This window comes from Hydractinia symbiolongicarpus, chromosome 10 (assembly GCF_029227915.1).
Source record: "Hydractinia symbiolongicarpus strain clone_291-10 chromosome 10, HSymV2.1, whole genome shotgun sequence".
Taxonomy (NCBI): domain Eukaryota; kingdom Metazoa; phylum Cnidaria; class Hydrozoa; order Anthoathecata; family Hydractiniidae; genus Hydractinia; species Hydractinia symbiolongicarpus.
The window spans coordinates 17814634-17829938 of NC_079884.1; the positions used below are offsets into that span (position 1 = coordinate 17814634).

General features: G+C 34.0%; 1 protein-coding gene across 4 annotated transcripts; it reads right to left on the reverse strand.

The window, feature by feature from the left end:
* Window positions 1-550: 550 nt before the first annotated feature.
* Window positions 551-14638, reverse strand: LOC130612174 (GTP-binding protein Di-Ras2-like). 4 transcript variants are annotated; one of them, XM_057433472.1, is made up of 3 exons: window positions 14513-14638; window positions 9033-9116; window positions 551-1486 (listed from the first exon to the last, which is right to left on the reverse strand). In XM_057433472.1, the coding sequence occupies exons 1-3, from the start codon at window positions 14564-14566 to the stop codon at window positions 788-790; spliced, it is 837 nt and encodes a 278-aa protein (XP_057289455.1). In that variant the 5' UTR covers window positions 14567-14638; the 3' UTR covers window positions 551-787. The 4 variants fall into 4 exon arrangements, with proteins under 4 accessions (XP_057289455.1, XP_057289456.1, XP_057289458.1 ...); XM_057433473.1 differs by lacking the exons at window positions 9033-9116; window positions 14513-14638 and adding an exon at window positions 4665-4784; XM_057433475.1 differs by lacking the exons at window positions 9033-9116; window positions 14513-14638 and adding an exon at window positions 4617-4757.
* Window positions 14639-15305: the final 667 nt, after the last annotated feature.

Consider the following 15305-nt stretch of genomic DNA (forward strand, 5'->3'; position numbering starts at 1 on the left):
AAAGTAATATTTAGGATGTTTGGCGTTGCATGTTGGGTGTACTAAAGCAGTTAAACTGTGCTGCGCCCTTCCTATCTGAAATTGCCTTACCTGAAAATAGTTTCTCACAAAACGTGCAATAAGTTAACAAGAGAAATTTTAGTGTAATGGAACTACAGGCAATAAAAACGCTAATCCACATTTTTGTAACAACAAGTCTATGTAACTAGCTAGCCAGATATATAGGCACGTGTTATTCTTTGGCTAGTCTGAGAAAACTTTACTTAAAGAATTCGCAATTAAATGCATTACTCTAATCTTTCTTAGTAATGTCTCCATCAATGTCATTTAATTTCAGTTTAATATTAATTTCTTCAGCATATCAATATATCCTAGAACAAAAAATCACCCCGTGTCAGAGCCATATTGAAAATTACCGCGATCTTATTTAGCCCAGACTCCTGTATTCTCTCTCTTTTGACTGTGACGGAATTTATTTATACACTTAGCAACAATAAAATTTCATTTTTTCTCATTTTTTAAATTAAAAGATATTTTTCTTTTAAAATTCTTTTTATTTATATATATATATATATATATATTTACATTTCTTATATTTAAAATTGATAATTCATGAAACTGAAATAGATAAATAATAATTCGAACATGAATAAATTATACTCAGGCATCCTTTTAAAGTAAAAGAATTTCCCATTTCCAAACTTATAACCTTCCCTCATAACTACTACATAGTTTGCGCAGATTTTCGGATTCAAAGAGCTGGAAAATTTCTAATCAAAAAATAATACTACCTGATCGTCTTCCTTGAAAATAACTTGCGCAAAAACATTTTTTTCTTTTCGTTTTTTTTCAAACTTTTATCGGCTAGGTTATTTTCTAAAGAATAAGTTCTTCGAATATCATGCTTCGATGTTGGTAACCTCATCGTTGATCGCGTGCAATTCGAAAACGTTAACGTTTCGATGTTACGCTCGTCGATTGTATCGATTAATTTGTTGAACACTAACGAAACGTTTTGATTTAGCTTTGCTGATGTCTCAATATGTTCCGCATTAGAACCCCATTCTTTTATGACCTCAGAGGCTTGCTGCGTTGATATTTTTCTCTTTCCTAGCGGACTTTTATCAACTTTATTGCCAGCTAATATAACCGGGAAATTTTCTGACTGCGTATTTTCTTTTATTTCTTGGTATAATCGTTTAGCTTCTTCAATCGAATCAGCATTATCGACCGCATATACGATAACAAATCCGTGTCCGTGTTGTATCGCGTGCCGTCTCATAGCAGGAAACTGGTAACTACCTGCAGTATCGAGAACTGTGACGTCAACTATATGATTATTGTACGTTATAACTTGGCGGTAATCATCCTCTATCGTTGCTGTGTATGTGCTGTTAAATTTGTTAAATAAAAATCGATGTATTAACGATGTTTTACCGACACCGCCAAGACCAAACATCACGATACGGATTGTTTGAATCGGTGTCTATAAATATAATGATAGACGTACAAGATACAGCATGAATGATGGTTGACGCACAATAAGACATCCACATGTGGTATACAAAAATGAAAAAAAAATAAACCGCGGACAGCAGAAATTGTTGCGTCCGTCTATGCTGATTTTACAGTAAATAGGGATAGTCATCATAAAACCTGAAATGCAAGAACCACATTACCAGTAACCTTAAAAACCATCCCTGTTAATGTTAAGTATACTTAGAAGCTTAAAAAACCATAAGATAATTTCACTTTTAAGAAGGCCTGCCTTATACGTATGCCTTGACTATAAGATCCCTAAGTACTTTCAATTGCTTCACACGCTAAACGTAAGAAAGTAAGTAAAAAATACAGAGAACAGATTAGAAATTAGAGAACGATTACAGAAAATTTGAATTAATGTTTGCAATTAAAAGCTTCCACGAAAATAATATTAAACTCATGTTTGCAATTGGAGCTCCCACGTCAAACAATGCTAAAATAATGTTTATAAGCAAAATTGCGTAACTTAATTTTGCTATTAGGTTGAAAAAGCGCAAAAATAAGCTGCGCAAAAATGTTTTTCTGAAAATATTAAAGCGGAGATGGTAGCGCATTCGGCTTGTAATCAGGAGGTTTCAGGTTCCAGCCACGTAGAAAGCAAAATCGTATCGAGCGTTGAAAGTTTTACAAATTGAAGAGTTCAGATAATGTAAAATCAATACAAATTATGTATTATAAAATCTTGTAGATGGTTGTGATCGTTAATGGGGATAAAAAAGCGAAATGTTAGAATAAAGTATTGTATTATTATTATTATTATTATTATTATTCCGAATATTTATATAGGATGTAGCAACTTTAGTGTTGGAAACACTGTTATCAACATGGGTCCTGTTTTCTGAATGTATACATTAGGTATACAACGGCATTGCCTACCCAATTTTCATCACATGGCATGGTTTGACCCGTGTGATCTTCTGGCATAATTAACTTGATAGTGTACTTCAGCTGTTTAATAACAAAGTCACGCGACAGAAATATGTGTGAGAGATGTGTACTTACATGCATGTCTTAAGAAAAAGCACAGAACTTCTCAATGATGAACGTTTTAGTGGATAGACATGTTAAAATGATTCCATGATAATATAACGAGTGTTTTTAATAAAAGATTCGTTCAAATTATCAATATTTAATAATATGACGCAATAGAAGAGCGATATTAAATAAATGAAAAAGCAAAGAGTAAAAATTTCAATAAGCCGTCGTGAGGTTCATAAAAAACACCTGCTAGGACGTCGCATGTCGTAATAAGGGTTTTAACGGCAACGGAACTTTAATATTATCCTTTAACTCGCATGTAATAACAAGTTATTATTTCCTGGCACACAGCGTACACTAAAGAGAGGGTTGGGAACGAGGGTATTAAATCATTGCTCTGAAATTATCTTATTATAATACCCGTATACGTCTGTCCTTCCGTCCGTCCGTCTGTCTGTCACGCAAAATGGTAGCTTAGCTGCGCAGGTAGCGAGACGCACGCAATGCGATATAAAAAGGACGGGCGAACCCGTGGATTTTTCCACAGGCTAACGACTAGTAGTTAAACAATTTCACAAAGTGAAACGTAATGGCCGAAATGACGCTTTCACAAGGATGTGTTGAGTTATCTGAAGCTAGGCAGATGGGGAAACTTTCTAGTCTATGGGAAAGCGTGGCCTCATATGTCGTTTAAATTCAAGAAGGTATGATGGGGTCTTTTAATCCAGCTTTCAGAAAATTTCAAAAAGCCTTGTGAGAGATTGCGCTTTTATAGCAATAAAATCAAGTGATATACAATATTCACACAATACCCAGGACTGTAAACATGGGGAGCATATGAAAATTATTGGACATCGCATGGACATTTTAACAAAATTGCGGTTTTGCATACAACCTCAATCACAGGACTCGTTGTCTTAATAAGCGCAGAGCCGGTAAGAGACAAAAAGCTCTGGGGACGAGGTTATTTTGCATAAACTCTAGTCGGCTCTAAATATTTTCGCCAAACAATTTTCCTATAATTTATTATCATTAAAGTCTTCTAGATTTGAAAATGGTCAGCATCCAGCATACCACCAATAAAGTCACACTTGCTTGCGCTTTCCCGAAGGGAGCAGAAATTCAGGTAACTGACCAACTTTTAAAGACATAGTTATAAACCGACTAGGATTGAGAAGAATACAAGAGTATTAATAATACCCGTATTCTGTTCGTCTGTCCGCGAGGAAAAGTCGTGCTACGGGCCCAGGAAATAGAATGAAATTACCAGGGGGGTGACCCCATGTATTTTTCCAGAGGATAACGACTAATATTAAAGTATGAACCGCACGTACAGTGTTTGAAAAATTCTAATTCAATTTATAAAACGTGTTCAAAGCTCCAACTAAAATCAAAGATAAAAAAATTGGCGGCGTACAGGAAAAAAATTTACAGATAAAAAAAGCGTGGAAATTATTACAAAAATACCAAAATTGAAGTTTTAGAAAAAATGTTTTTGTTTGTCTGCAGTCATTATCTCTATTTGTATTCGTTTAAAACAAAATATGGGTAAAATGACCTTTCAAAGTAAATTTGAAATTGCACATAATTCCGATCGCGCGAAAATTCTTGAGTTATGTTCCTACTATTAAAAATAAAATAAGAACACATCAAGCTAAAAAAGACTCGAAAAATAGGAACAGCTAGCCAGATCATGTGCAAAATTTTGTGTGAATTATCATGCGCGAAAATAATTCATCCCAAGTTTATTTCACTAAAATAAATTTTCTGTTGATGTTGGAGAAATTCCAAGTAGTATATCACTTTTTATCGCCCTTTCCAGACCGTACGATGCGAAAATCTAGTGCAAAACAAAACAGGCCCCCTAACAGAGTATCGCAACTTAATGCATTTATAATTTACATCAATGTGGACGCGATGACCTTTATTTAGAACTTTCTGTTTGATAACAGTTTGTAGAGTATTTCGTACTGGCTGGTATCTGAATAACTTCATAGCTACAAAGTTGAACCAGCAAAGAACTAAATACAGTTTTCGCGCTACAGAGAAAAAACACAAGCAATAATGAGTCATTTGACACAATGTTTACAACTTACGTCAATAAATCACTATGACGACGAAAATATAAACAAAGCTGGTCGTACCGGATTTCTTTCAAATATTTTTCGACTGAGAAATTTCTTCATGCTAGAAAAAAACTTCTTAATTTTATTTCCATCTTCATTCGCTCTATTTTTTTTTTGATGTAATGTTCTTTTTTCAAGAAAAAGGTTTTATTTTACAAAACAAATTTCATATACGTGTTAATTACAAGGCAATGCCCACTTTCTTTTATTCTTTTGTTTTGCTTCTTTGAATAGGGAAGAACTCCAGACAGGACTTTTTATTACTTCGAATAAAAAAAAGTTTTAAACTGTCACCATAGAAACGAAAAGTTTTTATTAAGCCTTTAAAACAATACGTTTTATGGTATCGCGCATGCGCTGTTTCTGATAAATTCAGAGCGTAAGAAACAAGGACCAGTTTCCCTGTCATTTCGCATTCTTTTTAGTTTTGAAAATAGTAACTTTTGTTTTAATTTAACGCCGTTGTTTTGGTTTAATTTTTCATAATCAACTTTTTTTCATATGGCGGGCTTTCACAAAAATTATTGACGATTAATCTTCCGTTTGTTTTATTAGGTCTCTATGGAAGGATTATTTTTTTAGCCTCGCAATCAGGATCTCTTGATAAAGCAACCTTGTTCCCAGGGCATTTTAACTTTTTGATTAATTTGATAGCCGCTTCGTATTAACCCTTACAGCGCGGCGCGTTTTTAAAAACTTTCTCTTTTTTCATTCGCCAACGAATCAGCTTCACAAATTTAAACTGCGCTTGGTACTTAAGGACAAGATTTACACGGTTCATGTTTGGTAGCGTTGAGTGACCCAATTCACCCTTTTTTCAAAAGAAGCATTTTTTATGACAACCTTGTCCTCGTGAGTTTTGACGCTTCAACGGAGGAACTGTTTTTGCCGACTGAAGCCCGGATATATATGGGTTCTGTACTTTAAGGGTTAAGGGTTCAGGGGTCAAGAGACCCTGGGGACAAGGATGTTGATAAAGCCTTTCATTATATAAAAAAAACAAATTAAGTTCTCGTGTTTCCATTGACATCTTTTTTATTTAACATTTCAATTAAAAACCTTGTATTGTTGTTACTATACACAACAGACTTTTATGAACACTTTTGTCTACAACCTCTTTCCAGGAATTTTAGTTTTTTGCATCTGGACTCAACTGTAAAAACTCGAAAAATCCATGGGTACAAATTTGTTTTGCTTTATAAATTGAAGTATGTTGAATAATAAAATATTACATTACATACTAGCCGTCAGACCGTAAAAAAATCCACGGGGTCACCCGTTCTTCATATTTATATTTATATATATATTTAAATATATAGTGTAATCACATCAGAAACAAATTTTATTTATATATATGTTAATCAGAATTTGGTAAGTATATTCTGTCTGGTGAAAATGAAAACTTGGACCGAGCGGGATTTGAACCAGCGACCTTTCGGTTAGCGCCTTTTTGCTCTGCCAACTAAACTATCGGTCCGATAGTAAGGCGAGTTTGCAACTGCCTTTTGCCTCAATACCGGATCGAGCACAGTTGGTGGCTCGGACCCACATCGGCAGGCTTTCAAATCCACAAAGTCACGGCTACAGTCCTCAGTTTATTATTTTTTGGATTTACTTACAGCTTTTTATGGCATAAATGATATATATATTATATATTTTCCAAAACTCTTTTACTACCACTGCTTGACATTAGAAGATTACATTATGCATGGTAATAAATGTTTAAAAAAATGTTGTTTCGGGTTGATTTGGGTTTCTCAGGGCAAAATTTTAAGGTTTTTTTAAAAGTCGGCACCTTTATCTTGCGGATCCATATATAGCCATAGCTTACTTTAGAAAAACCTTGCCTTTTAAACTCACTCTTTCTTCTTGCCATAATGCACTGATAATGATAGAATAATGTTTCTTTTTAACCATTACTTTATTCCTCACAACACAACATGTATATGTAGCTACCAGCTAGCTAGCTACTAAAGCCAACATCAACAATGTCTTCTCTTGCCTCTTTGTAAAAGTCAGTGATTTAAGTTTTCTTCGATCCCAACATCTTAACCATTAATAATACACCAGAAAGAGGGTTAGCAACACCATTTAAACGTGTTATTGAAAGGTAAAACGTCAGGTAAAAGCAAAAAAAATAATTGAAGATATATCAGCAAGACTTTGCATTTCTGCCTCTTTTCGCAGCACAACCACAATAGCTACGAAAAACTGATCATTAAATTTATTTGGGCTATAGAGACAAACAAGCCAAAAATTTGTCCCCATAAAGCGCCCTGCTAGTGTCCAGACCTGCGTAGCATGAAACTCCGTATTGACAAGAGATTTATTTTTACATGCTTGGCAAGTCATTGTTAATTCCAGACCTCCTGTCTTAACTTAAAAATAGATTAAATCCCAATACGGAGGATAAAGGGTGCAAAGAAAATCTCTTTTCATCAGCTGCTTCTTAACGCGCAGTAAAAAAAAACCACGTATCAAAACTTCTCGCTCACTGACAGACAGCACATGTTTTAGAAGAACGTTTAAACAACAGCCAAGGGTCAATATGCTTGTTTTTTTATACGTTTACAGCCTCAAATGTTCTTCTTTGTGTTCTTCGAAATATATATGGTCAGATTAAAGGATAGTAACGAAAATTTTCATTTGTAAATTCACCGCAACGGCATTTTGTGCACCGTTGTTCGCCTTTTAGTGTGACGTACAAATTCGGACTAAGCTATGCGTAACCATTTTGAACAGACAGATGAAAAATAGAGACATGAATTTGATGGATCTCGCATTGTAAACTATTGCTGTTTTTCGCTTAATCACCGTTCAATTTTTATATAGCAGTCAGTCAGTCAATCAATCAATCAATCCGTTCTTTTTTGTTGCAACCACAGCCTTACGCGCGCGTGCGCTTTACATTAAAACAGCGATATATTATCAATGAGGAGAATTTTAGAAGCTTCAAATCAAATAGATTATCATAAATTCAACGCCAGTGGCATCAGAACTTTCAAAGAAACGTCAAATATTTACAACAGTAAAATATTTTTTGTGCTATTTTAAATAATGAGCAACCTAGCAATTCAAGTCGAATCAAGTTTGGAAGATATAGGTGATGTTATTGATTAAAATCTAAGCAAAAACGAAATTTAAACCTTAGAAGACTTTCAAAAATGTATAAAGGAAATTGCTAACCTAAGAAGTATGTTCAGAAGCAAGTATAAAGAGCTTAAAGCGCATGAAAACTATTAATCGACCCATGATGCTACATTTCCTAGATTTGAATCAAGAATGACACCTGTTAAAATTTACATTGCCGATTTAAACGATGCCCGTCAAAAAATTCGAGAAATACATTTTATGTCGAATTAAGAAGATAAAGAATGTCAGGAAAAACAAACCAAATTTCTTGCAAGTAAAAAAGATGACACCATTAAAGGAAGTTAGTCAAGAAAAAATACTGGTGAGAAATCAAAGGTTGGATAACACGGTAAAGAAATTGGATAGCTACCATCTATATTATAATGCCCGTATACGTCTGTCCGTCCGTCACGCAAAATGGTAGCTTAGCTGCGACGGGCGAACCCATGGATTTTTCCACGGGCTAACGACTAGTATCATCTAAAATATCGCAATTGTTGGCACAGAAAACAAACACGGTTGACTTAGAGGAGATTACGACGAGGTGCAAAGAATGAAATTAAAAATAGAAAGATTTGGAAAGATAATCTATTCTAAGAAAGTAAATCGATAGACAGACGGTTTTACACAAACAAGCTGTCGCGAGTTGGGCAAAATCGCAAATTTTTTCCTTATGGAATAAAGTCGTCCTCGAATCTATGTGAAAATCATAAATAAAGAAATTAAACTTTTGTAGTTTTTTAAGACAGCTCAATTTAGTAAATCCTCTTCGCTGAGACGTAAATGTAAACGCATGATGTGAAGACATAATAAGCTTTGAACATGTTATTTCTATCCGACCTTTCTTTCAATTTTTTAAACGTCTCAGGCGCAGATGAACTTGTTTTTTTAAAAATTATATGTATGTTTAAAAGTATATAGCTATTGCTTCAATTATAAAACTTCCATATAAAGCTTCCATTTTCAACTTAAATTTAGCAGAAAAAAGTATTTCATATAAAACTTGTTGAAATGTCGCATTTTATGAAAATATTCTTAACTACAAAGGCTTCCCTACAACACTACAGCTTTCCAATAGAAAAAAATGTGAAAAACAAGGACTCAGCTACATAACGTTAAGGAAAAGAGACTCGCGTTATCATGTAGTATTTTCTTTAAGGTGTAGGCTTCCACCCTACCTTATCAAATCGTATTTAACCGAATCAAGAACAAATTTGAAAACACTATAACGTTGATGAAATAAAAGACCCTTACTGAAGCTCTTCTCTTCGATAAAGGTACATCCAAGGCCATGTTTGAATCAGCGAAACACACGGACGATGAAGCTTTAGTGGATTTCTGCAAAAAACAGAGAAATAAAAACTCCAGTCAATTATATAACCCAATACCAGCTGCTGAAATAAAACTAATTAACAAGCGGGCAAACATTTTTACAGAACACACAATTTTTTCTTGATACGTAATGAAAAACTCAAACATATCTTTAAATCGGTAGTCAAATATTTTTTAATAGTGAAGTTGAAATGTTTTGAACTTTATAGATTTAGTTCTAGAATTCAAGGTAAATTGTGGGATTATTTCTCTAAAACAGAAGAAAGAGAATGTAAAAAAATAAAGTAATTATTAAAACAATTATAGATTTCATCATTTTGATTCTGATAAGAATAAAAGGCTTTGGTTTACTAACAATAATTCCAACCAAAAAACATGATGAATAAATTACAGTAGAGTCTCCATAACTCGAACAGCCACGGGGAAAAGGAAATCGTTCGAGTTATGGAGACATTCGAGTTGTAGAGGTTTTCAACTTTTAGCGCAATATCCTCCCTTTACGTGAACCAGCTGGATAAAAACGTTATATTTAATCTTAAGTCTAACTTTAAGGGGGCTATTAGGTTAATGAAAGTCAAAACAATACACTTTTAATCCTGCCACAGACGACATTGTTATGAGAGTGTCTTTCTTTTGAAATTCTTTAGATTTTCTCGAAAACGTTCGAAAAAGACGTTCGAAAGGTTTGGATGACGCATCATTAATCATTCGAATTAATAATAAGGCCTGCAAAACACGTATTAACAAGATTTTTAGACCCAATTTATCAGGAAAACTGTTCGAATTTTGATTATGATGTCAGAAAATTCGAGTTATGGAGAGAAAAGTCTCCAAGGGACAAAAAAATTTGTTCGAGTTAAGGGAAGATTCGAGTTATGGAGGTTCGAGTTGTAGAGGTTTTTTTATAAGAGTTTATTAGGAAATTTTCACGGTGCCAACGAATTTGTTCGAGTTAAGGAGAGATTCGAGTTATAGAGGTTCGAGTTATGGAGACTCTACTGTATAACAAAAGCTGGTACACAAAAAGTCTAACATAATAATTTTAATTTTTGCAGATTCTAACTCCATGATTGTTATATCACAATTTTGTGTTTTCCTACTTTAAAAAACGTAAGGTTCTTGTTGATAAGAACAAATACACTATAAAATTACGAGACTAAAGACTTTCGCAACAGTGAAACCTACAAATGTTTTTACGACTCTTATTCCCCTAATATAATTAATGTAAACAAAAAATACTACCAGTTTATTGGTCATGCTGCTAATTATTCTATAGTTATTTAAAAACTGTTTTGCTTCTGTCTGCAGGGGAGATAGATGAAAGCTTATCAGCTAAACAGAATTCCAACATTCCTATGTTCTGTACCAGTTTGGTCATTAAATTTCCTTCTAGAATTTTTGCAAACAAAATTAAAAACAGAAGGGGTTGAAACTTAATTTCAATGTGTACATACCTCTCAGGGTCGTTATTGGCAGGAAGGTAAAAGCGCCCATATATATTGAGCAATTTTGAAATACTAATAACACAAATTTGTTTTTTGCTTCAGAATTTTAATACAGGCGGGCGAAAAAAAGGCTCGAAGTTTAAACTTTAATATTTTGTAAATGAAAACTAAAGTTATAATAACATACTGATTTTCTTCAATTGTTTAGCCGGTTACATACGTGATTTTTAGCTAACAAAATATTTCACTTCTTAATATGCGTTAATTGTTTAATAATGCAGACATATTGCAGAAACTGCGACTAGCGCGTTTTTAACGTTTTTACCCAGCTTACAGTGGTAGTAATTCATATTTTGTGTGGTTGGCTTCTCTAACCTTAAGGGATATATGTCGGTTGTTTTCAGGATGGACGTCAAACCTCTTTCTAGAGTGTTTTAAGCTCCCATTTCAGCTACAGAAATCTTTGATATTTCTGCTCAACTAGACAACGGCCTTATGTGGGCATCGAACCTACAACATTTTAGACCCGAGGCGAGCGCTCTACTGACTGTGCTACCGATCAACAAACCATCTGCTAAAATAGAGCTTCCAGTTGCAGAGGTGTGTTCACGCAATCCTGTTTCGATGTTTCGAGTAATTTTCAAAAAATAAAGATTTTCAACAAAATTATGAGCAGGTTTGTAGATACATTTGCCTATAAAGTAAACTTAACAATATTATTTTTTTTAAATGAATCTCGAATGACCCTTTCTAATGCTAATGTTAAATTTTACCTGGCCTAATCGTCCACTATATTTGCTCCTCTGTTATAATAATACGAAGCTTCCGTTTGTATGTCCGTCTGTCTGTGACTTTTGCAAAGGCAATTATATTTTCCATACTTTTCTTCAACAAACCAATAAAACAACACCTCTAAAATTGTTCTGTAATTTACCAAACTTTGATGTAAAAGCAATATTAAAGTCAAAGGAATGTATATTAAAATTAGTGAAGCTATTACATTGCACTTTTAAATTTAAGGCTTAATAACTTGAAAACGGGTGGAAATAACTGACGTCATCTCCTGCGTGGACAAGTAGGGACTACCTGAGACCAAATTAGGACCAATTTTCTCAAGCTGGGTCAACCCAACCGTTTCTGAACAGACGGGCTAATGACGTTATCAAACACCTTTAAATCTTCATATCCCTTCAACTGTTCGTCAAAAGCACATCATCCTATACATACTCTTGATCAGCATTTTAAGCTCTACAAAATGGAGTTAACAGGTAAAAAAAAAAATTTTAAAAATTTGTACACATTTTGTGGGAAAATTTTTTAAAATCTTATAACTCTGTAACTGCTGACCCAACCGCGCGATCCTATACATAAATTTGATCAGCGTTTTAAGCTCCACACAATACAGGTAACAGATAAAAAAAATTGTGCAAAAAAACTTTGTGCATCGACGGTCATTGCTGACGTCATTAAAAACCATATGACGTATCCTTGTCATTTCTTTTTTAAATAAGTGGATATTTCCACGTACCTTATGGACTAGTCTTATTTATAAAAAACTCTTGCGCATGGCAGATATAATTTTTTTGCAGGGTAGTAACTCTTGGAAAAATCCACGGGTTTGCCGGTTCTCAGATCTTCGCCCGTAATACATATTTCCGCTTCGCTATTTCGTGCGCTTTTTAGTACAACATCACTCAGTGTGACAACAGAATACAATCATTATTATTATAAAGATAAAACCGATCATACGACGAATCTATCCAACAGCCTATCAAGTTAACCACAAACAAACAAGGTTGATTTACTTATTTGTTTTACCTCGTTCCCAAAAGCTTTTGCCTTTATGACATCCAGGCTGGTGGAAAAAAGCCTGTTACGCCTGGTGAATTATGTAATGCGCTTGGTTTACACCCAACATAGATAATTTGCACTTGGCCACGATATGTGAAAATATTCCGGTCGGCCGTAATTAATCGCTGGCCTAATATATAATAATAAGACCTTTTGGTGTTAAATTTTCTCAGTATGGTACACTGGCTTTAGAAGAATTAATTTTTTAAACCTTACTTGTTTGTTCTTATTTGGTTCAGTTGTAGAAGTTTTGTTACAAAACTTTTATCGGCCTCATTTACATTGCTCAAATTCTGAAACCTGGTGACGGATAATTTAGCTCATTTGCCCACATAAAATTTAAAGAGAACACAGCCAGCTTGTCACCAAAATGTTTATGCAGGACAGAAATAAATTTTTGCAGGGCAATAGCTGTTCATAAATTATTTTTCGGGTATAATTATCAAAAATTAGAAGAGATCATGTGACCAGTCTGTTCCAGGGTTTTGCCGCTTTCAATTTCGTCAATAACGAAAATGCCCTGGGAACGAGGTTGGTAAAGAATATTAGTAATATACTACATAATCAGCAATGGAAATCTATAAATTATTTTGCAGAGAAAAGTTTTTTTTAATTACAATGCGAAGACTTTAATTTATTAAAAACATTCCCGCGTGATTGTGTTAAAAAATGTTACATACTGGACGATTAAATTACAATGCGAGGACTTTTTAGAAAAGGCGCGAATAGTCTGGAGCTGCCGTGTTGTTTTATCTCTCAGGGGAATAGTGAGTTGCCCTAACAACTTTTAATTATCTTCAAAATCAGATTTTTTAACAATAAACAACCTCCATAATCAATATTGAAGAAGTAGCCAATACAATTCGATCGTGTACGCGAATGCTTTTTTCACATTGTATTATCATTATACGTTTAATCCTAACTTCTGGTGCAACATCTGCCACACCAGAAAGATTCTTCTCGATGTTAAGAAGAATCAAAACATGGTTTCGATCAAAAAGGCCCAAAAAAGGCTCAATTCTCTATCATCCATGATAATAAGGCCATTCTTGATCAACTACCGTACCTTTATTAAATCGCGCCCAGATCGGAGAAACATATTTGGAAAATTCACAGAAAAAGATTTATAATTTAAAGTCTTTAACTTGTGGTGTTGTTTTTAAGTTTGTATTTTTTCCTTTTTTTCGAAAATCGTGTATTTTTTAGATTTACCATATTTACTATCAATATTTTTCCATTAACAAAAACTTAATAACTGTGATGTTTTTTGGATTTACATGCCCATTCTAAGGCATTTACACAGCTCCCAAATGAAAAATTTTCTTCGGCGCCCACAGGTTGTCGGCATTTTTTCAGGAATTTTAAGCCCTCCATTAAAAAATTCTCGCCGCGATCCCTGTACTAGAATCTTTACCCAATAATTTGTTAAACTGTGAATTTTGAAAACATACTGTAACTAAATAACTGATACAATGGTTTAATTACCACTTCTGATCTCCGTTTGAAACTGAGGCGTGAAGACACGCCGAAAGTTTTACTTTAGCAGATGTGTAAGTTACGTAACTACGTTAAAAATGCCCTGTCGCAGTTTCTGCAAAATTGCATTGTGAAACAATTAACGATAAGGCCCAATAGGTAAACAAACCCTCCAAAATGGAGCATGCTTATGGCACCCAATTTACCATCGTTGAAGATACTATTGTACGACAGGTGTTAATCTGAGGACCGAAATAAGTAGAACGAGCGAACCCACTAATTGTTAACCGGCTTACGAGTACGGTTAATGTTCGCTGTACGTCTGCTTGTCTGTGATCTAGAATGTTGTTGCGGCGTGTGAATTTCCGTGGATTTTTTCACGGAATTACGACTGGTTTTTCAATATATTATGTTCGGGTTTGTTACTCCGCAAAAAGTTTCTAGGCACCACAAGTTTTAGTTAGGACAACAAAACTACCAATGATACATACGAATATATACTCCACTAAAAATAATAAAGTTCCTTGAGTATACCTAAAAGATTTCTGAAGGTTAAAATGATTTCCAGGTATTTTAGTTTTTTGTTAAATTAATTAGTATGATCGCTTATTAAACAATAATCTTACTCACCTCCTTCAAACAAATAATTTTTTTTCCAGTTCTTATTTCGCATCTTTGTTTCATTTTGTTATTGTGATCACGTATCTTCTTCTTTCTTATATTTCCGCAAAGTTTATGCTACTTTTTGTTTGATATTTGACTTGTTATTATGTTATTAGTTTGGCTTGATTGTGTTTAAGTAATTACAAACCCCTAAGCTTATAACTACCATGGAAAATAAATTTAATGACCAGGCTATATATTGTTCTAGCCGCAGCCATTTCAGTTTATAATCTGTTAAAAAGATAATTACCATTAACGGTCTATTTTCCGTTAAAATGTCTTCAATTGATACGGTGAACAAATTCGAAATCATGCTTACATTTTGGACGTAGACTCGGGACTAAAAACGTTTCCAGCTATATTGTAAACACGGTGAAGAACGATATGAGTTTATAAGAAGAATCCTGTTAGTGTGTTACAACATGCTCTACACAAAGAGTAATTGTAACACACTACCGAGATTTTTACCACATTTACGCAAGAAGGTAAGAGAGTTTACAAGTGCAATAACTTTACTCAAATTATTGAATTCTCTCAAAATGTTGTAAATTTCCCCTCGCTTCTCTCGAGCTCCCCCTACACCTCATCTGCGCATGCGCAAAATTTCAACGATATCCGACTGAAATTATGTCGGTTGCCGTCATCACAATGCGCAAGTGGAGTAAAATAATTTTCTGTCCATGTTAAAATTTATTAATAAATAAAATCTGTATATAATGAGGAGCCAAGATGAGTTTTTTTAGAAATGCAATCAGCGTAA

Excerpts from the sequence above, each read along its gene's own strand:
- LOC130612174 (XM_057433472.1), bottom strand. The coding sequence starts at position 14,566 with ATGAAACAAAGATGCGAAATAAGAACTGGAAAAAAAATTATTTGTTTG. Across the intron at positions 9,117-14,512 it reads AAATTATTTGTTTGAAGGAG|AAATCCACTAAAGCTTCATC; the intron begins GTGAGTAAGATT and ends TGTTTTTTGCAG. Across the intron at positions 1,487-9,032 it reads TATCGAAGAGAAGAGCTTCA|ACACCGATTCAAACAATCCG; the intron begins GTAAGGGTCTTT and ends TTATATTTATAG.